We start from the raw sequence: 21,584 nt of genomic DNA, 5'->3' as shown, positions 1-21,584 counted from the left end.
GGAACTGATTACATGCACACAAGTCTATGTTCGATTCGGCCCACATTTGTATCGGAGGAACCTCCATTGCCGATTCCTTTAGACATAGGAGACAATAGTGCTGCATGTAACACTTGTCTCATAAAATGCTGGGTTTACTGATGGAAACCAGATCCCATTATAGTCAGTGAGGTCCATCAGGTGGCATTCATTTCATGGAAACACAGCTTTATAATAATCATTCTTCGGCTCCTATCATAGATGTTTTTGTGACATTTATTTCATAAAGTGTAATCCAAAAATGTGGTCATTGCTATTTTTTTTGTACCATTAAAGATTTTGCAGTTACTAAAAAGAATGATACATTTGCTTTTAAGCTTTACAAAAACACCCAATGTACTGGCATATAGAGATCTGTCCGTAGATATCCGTACACTATGCATGTGAAGAATTGAGGTTTTTAGTCAGACCCTGTGGCTCGCTGCCTCCCATACAGCAGGTCCTGGGTTCAAGACCAGGTTTACTGGCCAGGTGGCAACCAAGGCTGTCATTTAGCCTTTGCTAACTATCAGAGATTGCGAATGCCACAATATCGCCTCATAACTATCTCCCCTGAGAACAAAAGGGTCAGGAATGTTAAAATCCACCAGCATGATTCTTCTCTTCCCTGACATCTTCTATTAAGGGAGAATCAGGAAGCCCCCCGTATTCATTAGATGGTTGACTGTTACAGCTGAAATGGTTTCAACTTCAAATGTGTATGGCCAGCTTCATAGAAAACCTCCACCATAGAGATAATTGTCCGCCCCCCTCTCCAATATTACAAGGGGAGGGTAATAAAAAAAACTTCCATGATACTCCCTGTTAATGTCTACAGTTTTATTGATAAGCTGGTCAAAAACTCAGGTCCATTTTGTATTAATGTATCATGCTTTCTGATTTTAGTGAATTCTTTATGCCAGGAATGATTGATACCCATATCCATGCACCCCAGTATATGTTTATTGGAACCGGAATGGAAAGGCCTCTTCTGGAGTGGCTGGCATGTACTACATTTCCAACAGAAGATATATTCTCAGATGCAGAAATTGCTAGGAATATATACAATGCCGTTGTGGTAGGTCCGCTTAAGTAATGTATTTTCTATGTTTTAACTGCTTCAGTATCTGCTGCAAAGTACATTGCAAGTACGATTGTTTTTTTTTGGGCAACTGAGCAAATCCGAGCTTTCTTCTGTACTTCTCAATTTTATTGGTAGTTGCAATATTTAGTATAAAAAATACCTATAAATCATATCTCCTTTGTATGGATTTAATTTTACATTAGACTCTCACCTATAGAAAAATATTTTTGGTATTTTCTCACTTTGACCTCTAACAACCAAACTCAATAGAATTATTCACACGGGCCCCTGGCAGAGAACTTATGGGTGTTGTCCAAAAAGCAGCAAATGTAATAAAAATGTAATTAAAAAAACGCCTCCGCTTTTACATTTCTTGCTCGATGCTTCAATGGCTGTCCTCTGATCTTTGTTTACAAGCAGGGGCAGATTTGGCATTCTGGGGACCCTAAGCAAAGTTGCCCCATCAGCTAGCTTCTATCTGTTCCTGTATTAATAAAAACCCCAGTAGTAGTAAAGTCCACCATAGTGCCCCCAGTAGTAACACCAGTAGTAAAGTCCACCATAGCGCCCCTAATAGTAATTTGGTCCCCAGTATTCCCTCCGGTAGTGAAAAAAAGCCTCCATATAGTGTTCTGTCCCCACATGAAGGCGAATGAAGGTGTAACTGATAATGGCTTTGTGACTGGCCTACCTTCGTATCCAAGCAGTGGAGCAGACCGGACCGGCAGATGCTCAGGTTAGATGGATCCAGACGTAGACATGAGGATGCAATCAAACGTGGGTTTATTTGATCCAGAGCAGTGACATACAGTGATGTAATACAGGAATGCAGTAGATGCTGTGATGTGGATGTCTTTTCTGAGGCTAACTGCTGAGGCTACTGCTGAGGCAACTGCTGGTCAAAAACTGATGCCTTCACAAGCCGAGGTGTGTGTCTCCAGTCACAAAGGATGCAGCACTGAAAAAAGGCTACAGGAAGTGACCAGGCCCAAGGCTGCTAAAAACACGCCCAGAGATAAAACTTTATAGACAACGAACGAAGGCGTGCAGCATACAAATTCCGGCCAGCAGATGGCAGCAGAGAACAATAGACTTAAACAACATAGGTAAAACAAGAAATAATACAGTGCAGAAATTCAATATGAAAGGAACAGCACACTCCCCGTCTGAAATTCACTTTGGGGATTTCACTATGACGAATGTCCATAAAATATAAACAACCTGTAAAAAGAACATGTTAGAATGCAAACATAGATTAGTCCTGTTTTCCAACTTGGAATGGAGAAGATCTGCGAAGCTAGATACAGTCCTGTTCACCCAGCAGGGACGTTCTCGATGGGTAATATTAAAATGAGTTCGTTGATTGGTCTTGAGAACGTTTTAAGCTCGCCTTTCCTGAAGATCTTCAACTCCACCTTCCGGACCTTGCCATCCTTGCTAGGGAAAACCTTTGAAATTAGTCCGATAGGCCAGTCAATCCTTTCGGTTTGTTGCTCTTTCACGGAGGGAAGTGGGGTATTCCAATCCTTGACTGTTTCAGAAAACTGTCTCAGTAGAGATTTACCTTGTATGGTGATGGGCTCTACAAATCCCAGCGAATCAAATAGGCTGTTTACCACTGATAGGACGCCTCGCTTTGTGAATGGCTTGTCTGCACAACTTATCTGAAAACCGAAGGAGTCAGCCGAGAGATCCCATCTGAGGCCCAAGCTCCTCTGCACAGGTGGACTGTCCAGTCCCAAGTTAATGTCCTTGAATCCTGGTGCATGATCGCCTGATTCGAAGGCCCTCATAACGGCCAGGCTGTTTGAAGCAATTTTGTGTAGTCTAAGTTTAGCTTGGTACAACATACTTTGAGTCCTTTTAAGCAGATCGATAGCCGCTTCTTCAGTCGGTAGTGATTTGAGTCCATCGTCTACGTAGAAGTCCTTTTCTACAAAGTCTCTGGCGTCTTTACCGTACTTGGATTCTCCCTCTAATGCAGTTCGCCGAAGGCCGTAAGTTGCCACGGCAGGTGAAGGGCTGTTTCCAAATACGTGTACCCTCATACGATATTCTGCCATCTCTGCGTTGGTGTCATTATTCTTGTACCACAGAAACCTGAGGAAATTCCGGTGGTCCTCTCTGACTACGAAACAGTGGAACATCTGTTCAATGTCGGCGGTGATGGCAACGAGCTCTTTTCTGAACCTCATCAGCACTCCAACTAGGTTATTCGTCAGATTAGGACCTGTGAGAAGGACATCATTAAGCGATACACCTTGATGTTTGGCACTTGAGTCGAAAACAACCCTAATTTGATTAGGTTTCCGTGGGTGATACACTCCAAATGAAGGCAAGTACCAGCACTCGTCGTTCTTCCCTAAGGATGGAGCTGGTTCTGCATGGTTGTTGCGGAATATTTTGTCGATAAAGGCAACGATGTGTTCTCTCATCTCAGGCTTACTGTTCATGGTACGCTGAAGAGAGTTAAATCTAGACAGAGCTTGTTCCCTATTGTTCGGGAGTCTCACCCTGGTAGCTCGGAAGGGTAATGGAGAAACCCAGTGATTGGTTTCGTCTTTAAGGAACTCATTGTCCATTATCTTGATAAATTCTTTGTCCTCTACTGACAAAGCTACTTTATCATCGTCCTTGCTTGTGTGAAAGACTAATCTTCCCAAGTTGTCAGCAAAGGGAGGAATGTCGTCAGGTGGTTGTATGAGGTCTGGAGGCTTCTCTTTCACCTCATAGTGATGAGGGCAAGGCTTAATGCAAGTTGTGCGTCCATCTCCACGCACGTACGTTTTGAATGAGCGGATTTTTGGTTGATCCAAGCATACATTTCCTATGACTACCCATCCCAAGTCCAGTCTCTGGGCGTATGGTGCATAGTCGGGACCATTACACTGTTGACGCACCTTGTGTACCCTTAGATTGTCTCTGCCAAGCAGGAGTAGAATCTCTGCGTTGTTGTCCATAGCTGGGATAACATTGGCTAGGTGCCTTAGGTGTGGATGGTGAAATGCAGCTTCCGGGGTAGGAATTTCATCCCTATGGTTGGGTATTTGATCGCATTCAATCAGCGTCGGTAGAGGTATTTCCGTATTTCCACTGACGGAACAAGCGATGAATCCTTGTGCCCTCCTGCCGCTAGTCTCTATGCGACCCGAGCAGGTGTTTAAGATGTAGGGTTCTGATGGTCCCTTTATTCCAAAGGCTTCAAAGAATTTAGGTCCTGCTAGGGAGCGGTTGCTTTGGTCGTCAATGATGGCATACATTTTTACTGCCTTTTCTGGTAGCCCCTCCGGGTAGACCTTGATTAGGCATATGCGGGCACAACATTTCTCACTCTGGCCCTCCCCACATACGTCCAAGCATGAGCAGGAAACAGCAGTGGTTGTGTTAGCGTTGTTCTGGGGCTCCCCGCCATGACTTTGAGCAGGACTGGTGGTGACAGCAGCCGGTGAATCCCTTGTGAGTGGAATTGGGTGCATAGCTGAGGCATGTCTATCACTATGACACTCCTCACATTTGATAATGGATTTACAGTCCTTAGCCATGTGCTCCAATGAAGCGCAGCACCTGAAGCATACCCCAAGCTCGGTGAGGACTTTCTTGCGCTCCTGTATGGTTTTGGATCTAAACCCTCTGCATTTGTTCAGCGAGTGTGGTTTTTTATGAATGGGACATTCACGATTGAAGGCCTTGTCTCCTGATGAGGTAGTGTACTGTCTACCAGTGGGTACTGCGGATGATGGTAGGTTAGTCTTTCTAACATTCACGCTGCTCTTAAAGTCTCTGTGTTTATGTACAATACTTTCATACCTTGATGATGGTGTCACTGAGGCTGTAGTATTGAACTCCAGGAAGTCGAGGCTGGGGTCATTCCTCATCTGGGACTGTTCATCGATGAATCTACAGAAATGAATAAATGGGGGAAAGGTGACGTCATGCACTCTTTTGTACCTTGAGACTGATGCCGCCCACTTCTCTTGCAGGCTGTATGGTAGCTTCACGACAATTGGGTTCACCCCATGGGCTGTATCCAGGTAGCACAGCCCAGACAGACGAGGGTCTCTTTTGGCGAGCTCCAGTTCCATGAGCAAATCACTTAAATCCTGAAGCTTATGGACATCCTTGAGACTGATCTTGGGGACGTTCTGCAGTCTCCTGAATAGTGCCTTCTCTATTGCTTCTGCGCTGCCAAAGGTGCGTTCGAGTCTCTGCCAGGCTGCAGCGAGACCTGCTTCTGCTTGTCCCACATAGACAGTTCTAAGGCTCTTGATGCGATTTGTGGAGCCTGGGCCCAGCCAGTTGATCAAGAGGTCGAGCTCCTGCTCTGCGGTTAGGTTGAGGTTGGCGATGGCGGCTTTGAAGGTTGCCTTCCAGGCTCTATAGCTCTCCGCACGGTCATCAAATTTTGAGAGACTGGTGTTAATTAGCTCTCTGCTCACCATAAACCTGGCAAACTCAGACATATCTGATTTCTCACTGCTTGTTGCCATGACAACTTGTGATGCCCCTGGGGCGTATAGGCTGCGTGGCGTGAAAGGGTGAGATGCTTCCGGGTAGAATGATGTTGCTGCAGGGTTGAGCTGTGGTCTAGCCTCTGTAGATTCTGATGACTGCTGCTTGAGCTGTGGAGGTAGGCCAGGAAACACCTGGTAGCCATCTTGCTGTAATAACTGTCCTTGAGAGGGTGCGTCTGGGCGACTGTTATTGGATTGCTCAGGTGCTGTGGGTGTCACTGCCACTGCAGGTAGAGCTGACTTGGAGGTTTCAGTGTTGTTGGCTTGGACAGTACTGCACACTGGGGGTGGTGCAGATAACTGTTTCAGTACGTAGTCGCTGGTGCGATCAGCTGGATCGTCTATCTCCTCTGGCGGTAAGCAGACTGAATCAGGGCCTTGGCTCAATGCTTGCTCAAGTAGTCTTACTCTTGCTAATGCGATTTCCTCTTCCCTCTCTGATTCAAGGATCTTTATTCGAGCCTCTGCTTCTGCTTCTGCCCTCTTGGCTTTTGCCTCCGCTTCTGCTTCTGCCCTCTTGGCTTCTGCCTCCGCTTCTGCCCTCTTGGCTTCTGCTTCAGCCCTCGCAAGGACTTCTTTTTCGGTGAAGGAACGCCTCACTTTGGATTGCTCTGCATTTATGCGGGCCTCTAGTAATCTGTCGCTCAGGGTGGAGCTTCTAGAGCATGATGATCTGTAGGACCGCGAGGAATGTTTGGATGAATGCGATCTGTGTGATCTAGTTTCTTGCAAATGAGAGATACGGAGTTCCACTTTATCTTTAGCATCCAGCACCATGGCGTCTCTTTGTCTGTCTATTGATTCTGCCTTGCACAATTCTGACGGGGCTTCTTCAATATTAGAGTCTTTTAGAAAGGTTATATACCTTGTGGACAGTCTCTTGTATCTTTCATGGGCTGCGTTCAGCCGCCCGACGGCAACTTGTAAACTGGTGGCATCGCCTGAGGAGGACTTAAATCCTGATATGAGGGAGGAAACTCGTTCCCATAGCTCTTCCAGGTTGTCACATAGCTCATCTTTCCTGGTGTGATAATTTTCTGTGATCTTCATAGTTGGTTTGAGAGAGCGCGTTGGTCGCGTGACTTGGTCTGCTGGAAGTGTGGTTTCTACCTCGAGCTCTTCATAATGATCAGTATCAGGTAGCATTTGTTTTGTTTCATCACTGGGGAACTGTACGAGGTCCTTTTCGGCCATTTTTATTTAAGGTGCGCTGTCTCTTTAAGAAAATGAACTTTTGAATTGGGGGCTGAAAATTGCTGTGCGGCTCAGATGAGGCACCCCGATGAGTTTCCCAAGGTGTTTTAAGTGAATAGCGGGGTTTTGGTTTGAGGGAGGCCCCGCGTGTGTGAACAGTCCTTATATCGTGCGAGCAAGGGTTAATATAGGATGTAATAAGGGGCTTGGCGAGTAGTGGAGGACTTCCAGGCGAGAGTATATCTACTGCGGACACGCCGTGCTTCCCCTTAGGCTTATGGGACGTGCACTGTTGCCGGGCAGATTTGCTGCGAGTCGGCCTGTTGCAGGGGAGGTTCCTGAGTGTGGCACTGGGCTCTGAGGGAACCTGCAGCCGGGCATTGGACATTCAGACGGATATTGACTGGGGTATAAGGCTTTAAGGCAGTTTTTGACTGTTCTGTCCCCACATGAAGGCGAATGAAGGTGTAACTGATAATGGCTTTGTGACTGGCCTACCTTCGTATCCAAGCAGTGGAGCAGACCGGACAGGCAGATGCTCAGGTTAGATGGATCCAGACGTAGACATGAGGATGCAATCAAACGTGGGTTTATTTGATCCAGAGCAGTGACATACAGTGATGCAATACAGGAATGCAGTAGATGCTGTGATGTGGATGTCTTTTCTGAGGCTAACTGCTGAGGCTACTGCTGAGGCAACTGCTGGTCAAAAACTGATGCCTTCACAAGCCGAGGTGTGTGTCTCCAGTCACAAAGGATGCAGCACTGAAAAAAGGCTACAGGAAGTGACCAGGCCCAAGGCTGCTAAAAACACGCCCAGAGATAAAACTTTATAGACAACGAACGAAGGCGTGCAGCATACAAATTCCGGCCAGCAGATGGCAGCAGAGAACAATAGACTTAAACAACATAGGTAAAACAAGAAATAATACAGTGCAGAAATTCAATATGAAAGGAACAGCACATATAGTGACCCTAGTAGTAATAAGGACTCCATATAATACCCTTACTAAAGCCCCAGTAGTAATAAGGCACCCCTATATTACCCCCAGTAACAATAAGCCCCCTAGAAATGCACCAAGCAATAGGCCTTCATAGTCCCCCTATAGTGCCCCTATAGTATGTTTCACAAAAGTGGCAAAGAAAAAAAAAATCAAATACTCATCTTACTCTCATTCCATGCCACTGTCTGCAATTTGCTGAGGGCCACAGGCCTCTTCCAGCCTGTGGCCTAAGATGCTTGCATTCTGGTATAGGTGGTCGCAATTACCGTACGTCATAGCACTGCTTGCGCCATTTATACCTCCTTTCATAGGCGTCAGGCCTAGTGGCCTTTGAGAGTGAATGGTGAAACAGGGAGCCATCACCTCCTGTGCCCTGCTGCACTATTCAACTGTATTGAAGTCCTGGGGAAACTGATGAAGCTGACTGTAGTGCATAGCAGAGGCCCTATGATCTCTGGGGCCCCACATATTTGCGTGGTCTGTGGGGTTATAAAGACTGCCCCTGCTAGTGATAATTTTCCGTACAGGCAAACAATGTACATTTAATTACATAAAGGAATGTGCCAGCCTACCCAGAGTTATTTCAATGCTATATTCTGATAGAGTTCTCAGGCCTGTTTCTTGTGTGTAGATATCTCTTTATGGGTTCACTGACTTGTCACATGCATACATTTCTGAAGCACAAGGCTGCCACTAGAGGGAGCTCAATGGAGCTTTACTACCTCATAAAATATGTTACAAAATACTGTTGAGATCTATCAATACATGTATATTATACTCTTTAATACATACCCTATAGATGTTGACATTCCTGGAAATCATGCTTTGAGATGTTAATGCATTATTGTTTTTTCTTTTTAAGAGAAGAACGTTGAGAAATGGCACAACAACAGCTTGTTACTTTGCTACCATACATACCGATGCTTCCATCTTGCTGGCTGACATTGCAAGTAAGAACTCCATTTCTACCTTCTGAATTCTATTCAGTTCACGTACGTGTTAAGTTGAGGTAGTCATTCTAAGTGAAGTGCCACAAAAAGAGTAATGGGTCCTATCAACAGTTTATAAATGATCTTGGAGACATTCTGGTCAGTACCACTATTAAAGGGGTTGTGCCACTAATAACACTTATCTCCTATACACATGACAAGGGATAAGTGTTTGATCGCTTGGGACCCCCAGAGATCACAAGAACGTGGGTATGCAAGTGCCACCAAACTGCCCCATGAGAATGAAGCCTTGATGCATCCTCCACACAATTCACTTCTGTGGGACTGCCAAGTGCAGTGGTTGTGGCCGTCCCATAGACGTGAATGAAGCAGAGGGCACACATGTGCACCATCACTCCATTCTCGTTGAGCAGTGTGGCGACACTTGCAATACCCCCTTATCTTGATTGCTGGTGGTCCCAACAGTCAGGCCCCCTTTGATCAAACATGTTCCCCTACTCACAGGACAGAAATATAAAAAAGTTCTGGGTGTCAGAATATGGCGAGGCAAACATTTTTTTCAAAAGTTATTTTTTTATATCAAATAGTAATAATTAATTTCTGTAATTGTACTGACATGCGGAATAAGGTTGTTTTGTCTTTTTTTTTTAGCACAGTGAAAGCCACAAAAACAAAACTCGCCAAAAATGTGGTGGAATTGTATTCTTTGCTTTCAGTCACCCCCCCCCCCCCCCCCCCCAAGATTTTTTTCCTGTTTTTCAATACAAGATATGGCAAGTTAAATGGTGCTATTGTGAATGCAACTTGTCCCAAAAAAAACAACAAGCCCTCTATGAGAATAGAAAAGCAAAAAAGTTATGACTCGTAGAACGCAGCTGGAAAAAAGAATGTGATAAAGGTCACAGTAACATTCCAGAGGTAACTGGTCATCAGTGGGACATTCAATGTCCTGACCACTGATGGTCCAATACAAGTGGGGTAAATCATGCATTCCTTGGAGGCTTATTCTAGTGTTTTGTAGTACCAAACTCCATCATCGTACCATGCATAGTTTACAGTTCAGAGAGCTGGAATTTGGAGGTTTTGAATTGAGATGTCCTTTTGTAGCTAGGCATGCCTCACAAGGGGCTAAAATGGGCAGATGATGAATATTTGTTTTTTCTATTTTCCCACAGGTCAGTATGGTCAAAGGGCATTTATTGGAAAGGTTTGCATGGATCGTAATGATACATATGAGAAATATAGTGAAACTACTGAAGAATCTATCAGGGAAACGGAAAGGTACTATAAAAACATTGCCTATTCTATAGCTGATTACAAGATGGTCAAATGTTTTAGTGGAACTGCTGTAAAATTCATATAACTATAGTTAACTCAATGAGGTAGATTTATGAAAACTGTCTAAAAGAAAAATTGTCCTGGTTAGCAACTAATCACAGCACAGCTTTCATTTTTCAAGAGCATAATGTAAAACAAAGATAGGCTGCTATGGACAACAAAAACAGTTTTTCTCTGATCATATAGGACTTTAATGACTTTACACTGAATTGAAGAAAAAATATCTAAATTCGAAATTTCCGTTGTGTCTAATGACAAGTCTCTGGTTTTTTTATGATAGACGGTGCATTAGAGTAATTATAGGCTATCGTGACCAAAGGATCAAAAATATATGAAAGCTATAAGTTTTACAGATAGTTTACTATATGTATTTAGGATTAGTATAGTATTTCGAATCAGATTCTGGTTTTACAAATTTACCCAGCATCTGATGTGACTTACTGACCTACCGAAGTCCATTTTGTGGTTGAAGCAACCAGAATGCTCTTCACTAATGTCATAAATCTGTATTTTCTTAATTGAATATGAAAGTAAGTCAAGTGGCACCAGGGCTGCCATCAGGAATTTCAGAGCCACATACAGGCAAACTGTGTGCCCGCCTCCCCCCTTTTCCCCCTTGCTGACCAACTGACACTTATAGCTATAACTTTTTTTTAACATCAGGCCGTTTTGCCATACACACAAGTAAGATTTTTATCTTTATCATACAGTGACTAGATAGCACCCCCATACAGTGACAGGATAGCACCCCCATTCAGTGGCTGGATAACACTACCAATTAATGACTGGATAGCACCCCCATACAGTGACTGGATAACACCACCATACAGTGACCGAATAACAGTATAAGGGGCACAGTACAGTATATGATCAGGGGTATGCTCAACCTGCGGCCCTGCACCTGATGTAAAACTACAACTCCTACCATGCCCTGCTGTAAGCTGATAGCTGTAGGCTGTTAATGCATGCTGGGAGTTGTAGTTTTGCAACAGTTGGAGGGCCGCAGGTTGGGCATCCCTGGTATAGAGTGTAAGAGGGCACAATACATGGTATGACTAGAGTCACTGTGTAGTGTCCGACTAGGTAGGCGTGGGCACTACACAAGGGTAAATTGGTTCACGTGTTACTTCTACTCCTAAGGGACAGTAATATTATATTTAACTACCCTGTTTCCCCGAAAATAAGACATCCCCCGAAAATAAGACCTACCTCTAGTTTTGCCTATCGCTGTAATATAAGGCATCCCCCCAAAAATAAGGCCTCCCCGATAATAAAGCATCCCCCGAAAATAAGGCCTCCCCGATTATAAAGCATCGGCCGAACATACCGTAATGCCTCCCCGATTATAAAGCATCCGCCGAACATAATGACTCCCCGATTATAAAGCATCGGCCGGACATAATGACTCCCCGATTATAAAGCATCGGCCGGACATAATGCCTCCCCGATTATAAAGCAAGCCACCCCAGAATGTAAGGAGCTCACTGATTGGCCGCAGCCGCCGCCAGGACAAGCTGCCGCCTTCTTCCGCTCGCTGCTCGCTCTGCCCTGATGGAGTCTCACAACTTGGCTGGCACACACAGGGGACGGGGTGACAGGTAGGGGGGGAAATATCTGATGGAAGGTGGGGGATGTCTGGTGAAGATGGGGGAGGGAGACTAAAAACGGTAATTAAAATGACACAGGGTGATCGGAGGGGGGAATCAAAATGACACAGGGTGATCAGAGAAGGGAATCAAAATGACACAGGGGTATCAGGGTGGGGAGGGGGATCATTTAAAATGACACAGGGGGATCAGAGGGGGAAATCAAAATGACACAGGAGGATCAGAAGGGGGTACTAAAATGCTATAGTAATCCCCCCCCCCTCTGATTCTCCTGTACCATTTTGATTCCCCCTTCTGATCCCCCTGTGTCATTTTAAGTGATCCCCCTCCCCACCCTGATTTCCTTTTTTTTTGTTCAACAATAAATGTCTACCGTATTTTTCTTCATGGAAAAATAAGACATCCCCTGAAAATAAGACCTAGCGAACCTTTGGGAGCAAAAATTTATATAAGACACTGTCTTATTTTCGGGGAAACAGGGTATGTACTTTAATGTATTTTCTATGTGCTTTTACATGCAATGTTTCCCCTGTGATATGCATAGCAGGCCTATTAGGGTGTAGTTAGGCATCCTAGGCACTAGAGGGAGATAGGGAGCCCCTAGTATAAATGTTCAGGCCCAGACAGGGAGGAGTCAGGTCATAGTCAGGAGTCTGTGGAGACAGAAGTGAGAGGGCACCAGCCAGGGATATGCTGAGGGCCTCCTCCTGACATGCAGCTGGATAGTCCTGGCTGCTAGCTACTACCAGGAGGCTAGTGAAGAACTCTAGCCTGCCTGTAGATAAAGTGAGCCTCAGTTAGCTCAGAAGATTACCCCAAGAGAAGAGATGTACCTCCTGGGAGCAACCTGCACCCACCTTCAGACCCAGCACAGGAACAGTACAACCAGCTCAGATAAGTAAGCTGATGGGCAGAGGTACTTTAATATAAAGCAAGGGTCAATACTGGAGGAAGATTTATATACCAAGTATTAAAGCCAGCATTTAGGCATCCGGGCCTTGGGATCCAGCCAGCTAGAATGCAGCTAGGGCTGTGAAGCATCAATTGTGTACCCTCCAAGTATCTTGCAAGATTATACCTGCCATTATTGAATGTAAGCCTGCTTGTGGAACATATGCTAAAACGGACTGCATCATTACCAACTGTATGTACAAAGTTTGGACTGTTTTAAGTAAAGCAACGTTTGGTTCATGATACCATCTGTGTACCTCAATTACTGTTACTAGAAATCGGTGTGCCACCGTTACAGGCACTGGCGTCACGATCCTTAAAGGGACCTTGCCCCAGGCACTCAAAACACCTGTAACATCCAGGGCACCTCATCCACCATCAGGCCTGGTCCCTACATACAGAGTGTGCCCCAGAGGAACTTGTGTCTACCTCTCCTTCACTGCCGCATGCCTGCCCAGGGTTCTCCAATACAGTGAGTAACCCTCGATTGCCCATAACCGTGACCTCACAATCGCACTACCCTGCAGGTCTGGCGTGCTGCAACTGTACAGGGTATGGGGGCACAATGCAGAGTATAAGTGGGCATAGCACAGGTTAGGAAGCCCACTATAGGGTATAAGGGAGCATTGTAAAGGTTAGGAGGCGCAGTATAGGGTATAAGAGGGCATAGTAGAGCTTAGGAGGCACAGTACAGGGGTATCCCCTTATATCCCTGTACTGTGCCTCCTACTGGGTATTATTATGGGGAATAGTGCAGGGTATAGGGCACAGTATGCGGCAGGGGGCACAGTACACAGTAGGGGGCACAGTATAGGGTATCAGACTCACCAATGTCTGAAGCAGTGGTCCAGATGGCGACCAAAATGGTCGCCAATGCGACCAGGAATTTACAAATGGCGATAAGACTTAAAAGTCTTATCGCCATTTGCGACTTGTCCCACCGATGCGCTGCAGCTTTAAGAAAAAAAAAATACTTCCTTCAGCAGACGCACCACGCTAGTGCCTAGCGTGGTGCGTCTGCTGAAGGAAGTATTTTTTTTTTCTTAAAGCTGCAGCGCATCGGTGGGACAAGTCGCAAATGGCGATAAGACTTTTAAGTCTTATCGCCATTTGTAAATTCCTGGTCGCATTGGCGACCATTTTGGTCGCCATCTGGACCACTGCTTCAGACATTGGTGAGTCTGATTGGTGAGTCTGTTAGAAGAGCCAATCCCCTGACATCCAGCCCGCCAGCCAGCGAGGAACGGGAAGCGAGGACGGCAAGCTTGTGAGTACACAAGTACAATACTCTGCCTTCCTAAACACTTTGGCATCCACATAGTAAATTGGGTAGTCTGACTGCATACTATAACTGATACATTATCAGGAGGTCCCTGTGCTGTTCCCCCTCCCCCGGCTTCCTCCCTTCACGGCACACTTCTTTGCCTCCTTCTTGCGGAGACCACGCTGCTCTGAACATTTCTACCTTCAGTGCAGACAACGTGGAGGCCGGATCACAGGAGACAGGCCCTCACCGAAGATCATGCAGCAGGCTGCTGTGAAGCAGGGATCATAAAGCACCACAGGGAACACAGAAGGGCTGAACCAAGGACAAGAGAAGAAGGAGGTCCTGTATACACAGACAAATGCAGGAGGACACATACGGAAACAATAAACAATGGGTTTATTGCAACCTTGCCTTCATTATATATTCCCTTTTAGGTCCCTTTCACATGAGCAAGGTCCACACATTGAACACGCAGCTCGTGTTAGCGAGAACACCCGTCCTGACCTCCCAGCACTGCCGGGGTCGCATAGCATTGTATTGATTTATGATGCTACAGTTGTTTTCAAAATTATTCAACCCCCACTGAAATGGAGTGTTTTGGCCAGTTTGACATTGATTTTGATCATTTCAGTCATCTTGTTTACAATTAAATCAAAGAGGCACTTGTAAGTCAGACAAATATAACATAACATTTATAACGAAATAACCACAAATGTCTTTTCTGTGCTCACATCATTATCAGTTTTATTCAACCCCAAAGTGACATTCAATCTTAGTACTTAGTACAACATCCTTTTCCAGTTATAACAGCTTTTAAATGTGAAGCATAGCTTGACACAAGTGTCTTGCAGCGATCTACGGGTATCTTCGCCCATTCTTCATGGGCAAAAGCCTCCAGTTCAGTCACATTCTTAGGCTTGCGCGCTGCAACTGCTTTCTTTAAGTCCCACCAGAGGTTCTCAATCGGATTTAAGTCTGGTGACTGCGATGGCCACTTCAAAATGTTCCAGCCTTTAATCTGCAACCATGCTCTAGTGGACTTGGAGGTATGCTTGGGATCATTGTCCTGTTGAAAGGTCCAACGTCTCCCAAGCCTCAGGTTTGTGACGGACTGCATCACATTTTCATCCAATATCTCCTGGTACTGAAGAGAATTCATGGTACATTGCACACGCTGAAGCTTCCCTGTACCTGTAGAAGCAAAACAGCCGCAAAGCATGATTGACCCCCTACCATGCTTCACAGTAGGCAAGGTGTTCTTTTCTTCATAGGCCTTGTTCTTCCTCCTCCAAACATAGCGTTGATCCATGGGCCCAAACAGTTCTAATTTTGTTTCATCAGTCCTCAGAACACTATCCCAAAACTTTTGTGGTTTGTCCACATGACTTTTGGCATACTGCAGTCGACTCTTCTTATTCTTTGGAGACAGCAAGGGGGTGCGCCTGGGAGTTCTGGCATGGAGGCCTTCATTACGCAGTGTGCGCCTTATTGTCTGAGCTGAAACTTCAGTACCCACATCTGACAAATCTTTTTAAAGTTCCTCAGCAGTCACACGGGGACTTTTCTCCACTTTGCGCTTCAGGTAGCGCACAGCAGTCGAAGTCAGCATCTTCTTTCTGCCACAACCAGGTAGCGTTTCAACAGTGCCCTTTGCCTTGAATTTGCGAATGATGCTTCCTATGGTGTCTCTTGGTATGTTTAACATCTTTGCAATCTTCTTATAGCCATTGCCCTTCCTGTGAAGAGAAATCACCTCTTCTCTTGTCTTCCTGGACCATTCTCTTGACTTCACCATGTTTGTAAACACACCAGTAAATGTCTAGAAGGAGCTGAGTATCACAGTCCTTGTAAATCTGCCTAATTGGTGCTTATTATGCTTGATTGCTGCTCCTTGACATCCACAGGTGTTTTCAATACCTGATCGAAAACACTTGAATGAACCTCTGTTCTTAAGAGTGGTAGTCTTTAAGGGGTTGAATAATTGTGTCAATGAAGAAATCACAAAAAAAAACATTTAATACTGTATTACAAAAACAATTGATGTCATTTTAGTTGCATTTGGTTCTTTAACCCCTTAAGGACCGGGCTCATTTTCACCTTAAGGACCAGGCCATTTTTTGCAAATCTGACCAGTGTCACTTTAAGTGCTCATAACTTTAAAACACTTTGACTTACCCAGGCCGTTCTGAGATTGTTTTTTCGTCACATATTGTACTTCATGATACTGCTAAAATTGGGTCAAAAAAGTTAATTTTTTTGCATAAAAAAAATACAATTTTTACCGTAAATTTTGAAAAATTAGCAAATTTCAAATTTTCAGTTTCTCTACCTCTGTAATACATAGTAATACCCCCAAAAATTGTGATGACTTTACATTCCCCATATGTCTACTTCATGCTTGAATTGTTTTGGGAATGATATTTTATTTTTTGGGGATGTTACAAGGCTTAGAAGTTTAGAAGCAAATTTTGAAATTTTCAGAAATCTTCAAAATCCCACTTTTTATGGACCAGTTCAGGTTTGAAGTCATATTGTGAGGCTTAGATAATAGAAACCTCCCAAAAATGACCCCATTCTAGAAACTACACCCCTCAAGGTATTCAAAACTGTTTTTTCAAACTTTGTTAACCCTTTAGGTGTTCCACAAGAGTTAATGGCAGATGGAGAAACAATTTTGAAATTTATATTTTTTGGAAAATTTTCCAATATAATCAATTTTTTCCAGGAGTAAAACAAGGGTTAACTGCCAAACAACACTCAAAATGGGTTGCCCTGATTCTGTAGTTTGCAAAAACACCCCATATGTGGTCGTAAACTACTGTTTGGCCGAACGGTAGCACATAGAAGGAGGGGAACACCATATGGGTTTTGGAAGGCAGATTTGGCAGGACTGGTTTTGTTTATACCATGTCCCATTTGAAGCCCCCTGTTGCACCCCTAGAATAGAAATTTCAAAAAAGTGACTCCATCTAAGAAAGTACACCCCTCAAGGTATTCAAAACTGGGTTTACAAACTTTGTTAACCCTTTAGGTGTTCCACAAGAGTTAATGGCAGATGGAGAAACAATTTTGAAATTTCTATTTTTTGGAAAATTTTCCAATATAATCAATTTTTTCCAGGAGTAAAACAAGGGTTAACTGCCAAACAACACTCAAAATGGGTTGCCCTGATTCTGTAGTTTGCAAAAACACCCCATATGTGGTCGTAAACTACTGTTTGGCCGAACGGTAGCACATAGAAGGAGGGGAACACCATATGGGTTTTGGAAGGCAGATTTGGTAGGACTGGTTTTGTTTATACCATGTCCCATTTGAAGCCCCCTGTTGCACCCCTAGAATAGAAATTTCAAAAAAGTGACTCCATCTAAGAAAGTACACCCCTCAAGGTATTCAAAACTGGGTTTACAAACTTTGTTAACCCTTTAGGTGTTCCACAAGAGTTAATGGCAGATGGAGAAACAATTTTGAAATTTATATTTTTTGGAAAACTTTCCAATATAATCAATTTTTTCCAGGAGTAAAACAAGGGTTAACTGCCAAACAACACTCAAAATGGGTTGCCCTGATTCTGTAGTTTGCAAAAACACCCCATATGTGGTCGTAAACTACTGTTTGGCCGAACGGTAGCACATAGAAGGAGGGGAACACCATATGGGTTTTGGAAGGCAGATTTGGTAGGACTGGTTTTGTTTATACCATGTCCCATTTGAAGCCCCCTGTTGCACCCCTAGAATAGAAATTTCAAAAAAGTGACTCCATCTAAGAAAGTACACCCCTCAAGGTATTCAAAACTGGGTTTACAAACTTTGTTAACCCTTTAGGTGTTCCACAAGAGTTAATGGCAGATGGAGAAACAATTTTGAAATTTATATTTTTTGGAAAATTTTCCAATATAATCAATTTTTTCCAGGAGTAAAACAAGGGTTAACTGCCAAACAACACTCAAAATGGGTTGCCCTGATTCTGTAGTTTTCATAAACACCCCATATGTGGTTGTAAACTACTGTTTGGCCGAACGGTAGCACATAGAAGGAGGGGAACACCATATGGGTTTTGGAAGGCAGATTTGGCAGGACTGGTTTTGTTTATACCATGTCCCATTTGAAGCCCCCTGTTGCACCCCTAGAATAGAAATTTCAAAAAAGTGACTCCATCTAAGAAAGTACACCCCTCAAGGTATTCAAAACTGGGTTTACAAACTTTGTTAACCCTTTAGGTGTTCCACAAGAGTTAATGGCAGATGGAGAAACAATTTTGAAATTTATATTTTTTGGAAAATTTTCCAATATAATCAATTTTTTCCAGGAGTAAAACAAGGGTTAACTGCCAAACAACACTCAAAATGGGTTGCCCTGATTCTGTAGTTTGCAAAAACACCCCATATGTGGTCGTAAACTACTATTTGGCTAAACGGCAGGACATAGAAGAAGGGGAACGTCATTTTTGGAAGGCAGATTTTGCTGGACTGGTTTATTGACACCATGTACCCTTTCAAGCCCCCTGATGCACCCCTAGAGTAGAAACTCCATAAAAGTGACCCCATCTAGGAAACTACGGGATAAGGTGGTTGTTGTTTTGGGACTATTTTTGGGGTAAATTTGATTTTTGGTTGCTCTATATTACTCTTTTTTGAGGCAATGTAACAAAAAAATGTAATTCTAAAATTGTTTCTACATTCACTATTTGGTTTTGTGGAACACCTAAAGGGTTAACATAGTTTGTAAAGTAACTTTTGAATACCTTGAGGGGTGTAGTTTCTTAGATGGGGTCACTTTTTTGGAGTTTCTAGTCTAGGCTACATCAGGGGGGGCTTCTAATGGGACATGGTGTCAAAAAAAAAACTGTCCATCAAAATCTGCCTTCCAGAAACCATATGGAGTTCCCTTCGTTCTATGCCCTGCCGTGCGGCTATATAACCATTTACGACCACATATGGGGTGTTTCTGCAAACTACAGAATCGGGGCAATAAATATTTAGTTTTGTTTGGCTGTTAACCCTTGCTTTATTACCGGCAAAATGGATTCAAATTGAAATTTTGCCCAAAAATTGGTGTTTTGGCACAGTTTTTATTTTATATTTTTAACACCGTTCATCCGAGGCGTTTGGTCAAAAGTTATTTTTATAGCGACGACTTTTACGCACGCGACGATGCCCAATATGTATGGCTCTCAGACTTTGGAGACACTAAGCAGGCATCCTAAAACTGCGGCCCTCCAGATATTGTAAAACTACAATTCCCACCATGCCCTGCTGATGGCTGTAGGTTGTCTGGGCATGCTGGGAGTTATAGTTTTACAACATCTGGAGGGCCGCAGTTTGAGGATGCCTGCTCTAAAACTAATATTTTTTGGGGAAAGAAAAATTGTTTCCGTGTCTCCAAAGTCTGAGAGCCATAGTGTTTTATGTTCTCTAGTGGACTGTTGAGGATTATAAAAATTTAGTACTCCATGGAAGTGTGATACTCCCTGAAGCAATTGATAATGCAGAGGCCCGGATGATCGGGGCAAGTGTCACATTGAGTAGTGGTGTCCTTCCGTATCCCCCTCCTGCGACACACTCTGCACTTTTTTTGGGTTCGTCCCTTCTTTCCAGTATGGGGGACCACACCTGGAAAGTGTTGGCCAGGGACGATCCGGGCGCCTCCAATTCCCGAGGTACTCCGGCCTGCTCTTTCCCGGTCCGAAAAGATCAGGTCTTTGAGGACTGCCTCATAGAACTGGAGGAATGTCCCTGTGCTGCCAGCGCTTCGGGATAGTACAAAAGAGTTGTACATGGCAACCTGTACCAAGTAGACCGCAACTTTTTTGTACCATGCCCGGGTTTTGCGCATGGCGTTATATGGCGTGAGGACTTGATCAGAGAGATCAACTCCTCCCATATACCGATTGTAGTCGACGATACAATCGGGCTTGAGGACCGTTGCCGCGGTACCTCGCACAGGGACAGGGGTGGTGCCGTTCCCGTGGATTGTGGACAGCATAAGGACATCCCTCTTGTCCTTATACCTGACCAGCAACAGGTTTCCACTGGTAAGGGCACGGGTCTCACCCCTGGGGATAGGTACCTGGAGGGGGTAGGCAGGGAGGCCGCGTTGATTTTTCCGCACGGTCCCACAAGCGAACGTGGATCTGGCGGCAAGGGACCTGAACAAGGGAATGCTGGTATAAAAGTTATCCACGTACAAGTGGTAACCATTATCCAGCAGTGGGTACATAAGGTCCCACACGAGTTTCCCGCTAACACCCAGAGTGGGGGGACATTCTGGGGGTTGAATACGGGAATCTCGCCCCTCGTACACACGAAATTTGTAAGTGTACCCTGAGGCACTCTCACAAATTTTGTATAGCTTCACGCCATACCTCGCCCGCTTTGTGGGAATGTATTGGCGGAAACTGAGTCTCCCCTTGAACGCAACGAGAGACTCATCAACCGCGACCTCCCTTCCAGGTACGTAGGCCTCCATGAATTTGGCCCCAAAGTGATCGATGACCGGCCGTATCTTATACAGCCGGTCATAGGCAGGATCACCTCGGGGTGGACATGCTGCATTATCGGAATAATGCAGACATTTCCGGATGGCCTCAAACCGTGTACGTGTCATGACCATACTGTACAGTGGGGTCTGGTATAGGACGTCCCCACTCCAGTATTGCCTGACACTGGGTTTTTGGACTAGACCCATATGCAGCACGAGGCCCCAAAATGTCCTCATCTCGGCTGCACTGACCGGCGTCCAGCCACCGGGTCTAGCCAAAACTGAGCCTGGGTTTTGAGCGACGAACTGTTGGGCGTACAGATTCGTCTGCTCCACCATCAAATTCACCAGTGGGTTACTGAAAAAAAAACTAAAATAGTCTATTTCAGTAAACCCCACTGTGGGAATCTGGATTCCAGGATTGCCAGCAAAATCCGGAATCTCAGGCTCAAAGTCCACTGGGGGACACCAGCTAAGTTCATCGGCAGGGGGCTCCGGTGGACTTATTTGGTGGGCCGGGAAACCAGTACGAACCCCAGGGCGGCTCGTACTAGTGTGGGCCACAGGATCCCTAGCATGTGGGGCCCCTGGCAGGGGGGGTCTGGGTTAGGGTTAGATGGATAGATGGAAGTTTGGAATAAAAGTTTTTTTTTTTTTTTTTTTCCTAACTAACTTTTCCCTTCTTTCCCTGCCTAACGGTGCCTCTCCCTCACTGACCCTAACCTACCTGGGTGGCGATGGGTGCAGGAGGGTGATGGATGGCGATTAGGGGGACACAGGAGCTCGTTCTGGACGGTGCTGCACGGTCAGGGTGCTGGACAGGAAGAGGAGGGGAGAGAGGAGCGCAGGAAGTTTGAATCTCGCGCCTCTCTCCACTGCACCAATCAGCACCCTGGACAGCGGCGTTCAGCACCAGGGCCAGCACCGCCTCTCCAAATCCTCGGACTGCGATAGGTGGTGTAAAATTACGCCACCGATCGCAGTCTTTTTCCGGTTCATCGGGTCACAGGACACCCGAATGGACCGGAAACGCAGAAAACCGCAGGTCTGAATTGACCTGCGGTTTTCTGCGATCGCCGATACGGGGGGGTCAAATGACCCCCCCCTGCGTTGTTACGGGATGCCGGCTGAATGATTTCAGCCGGCGTCCCGTTCCGATTAACCCCTGCGGCGCCGGAATTCCG

At 45.0% G+C, this 21,584-nt stretch overlaps 1 protein-coding gene across 2 annotated transcripts in view; it reads left to right on the top strand.

The window, feature by feature from the left end:
• The window catches only part of GDA (guanine deaminase), a 185,009-nt gene that overhangs the window by 106,425 nt on the left and 57,000 nt on the right, over positions 1-21,584 (top strand). For both annotated transcript variants that reach the window (XM_040417079.1, XM_040417077.1), the window contains exons 3-5: positions 925-1,096; positions 8,674-8,761; positions 9,937-10,042. In XM_040417079.1, the coding sequence (XP_040273013.1) occupies positions 925-1,096; positions 8,674-8,761; positions 9,937-10,042 (366 nt within the window). The remainder of the gene's footprint in view (positions 1-924; positions 1,097-8,673; positions 8,762-9,936; positions 10,043-21,584) is intronic.

Source organism: Bufo bufo, chromosome 2 (genome assembly GCF_905171765.1).
Source record: "Bufo bufo chromosome 2, aBufBuf1.1, whole genome shotgun sequence".
Taxonomy (NCBI): domain Eukaryota; kingdom Metazoa; phylum Chordata; class Amphibia; order Anura; family Bufonidae; genus Bufo; species Bufo bufo.
The sequence above is the reverse complement of the archived record's forward strand: the minus strand, read 5'-3'. Positions and strand labels throughout refer to the sequence as shown.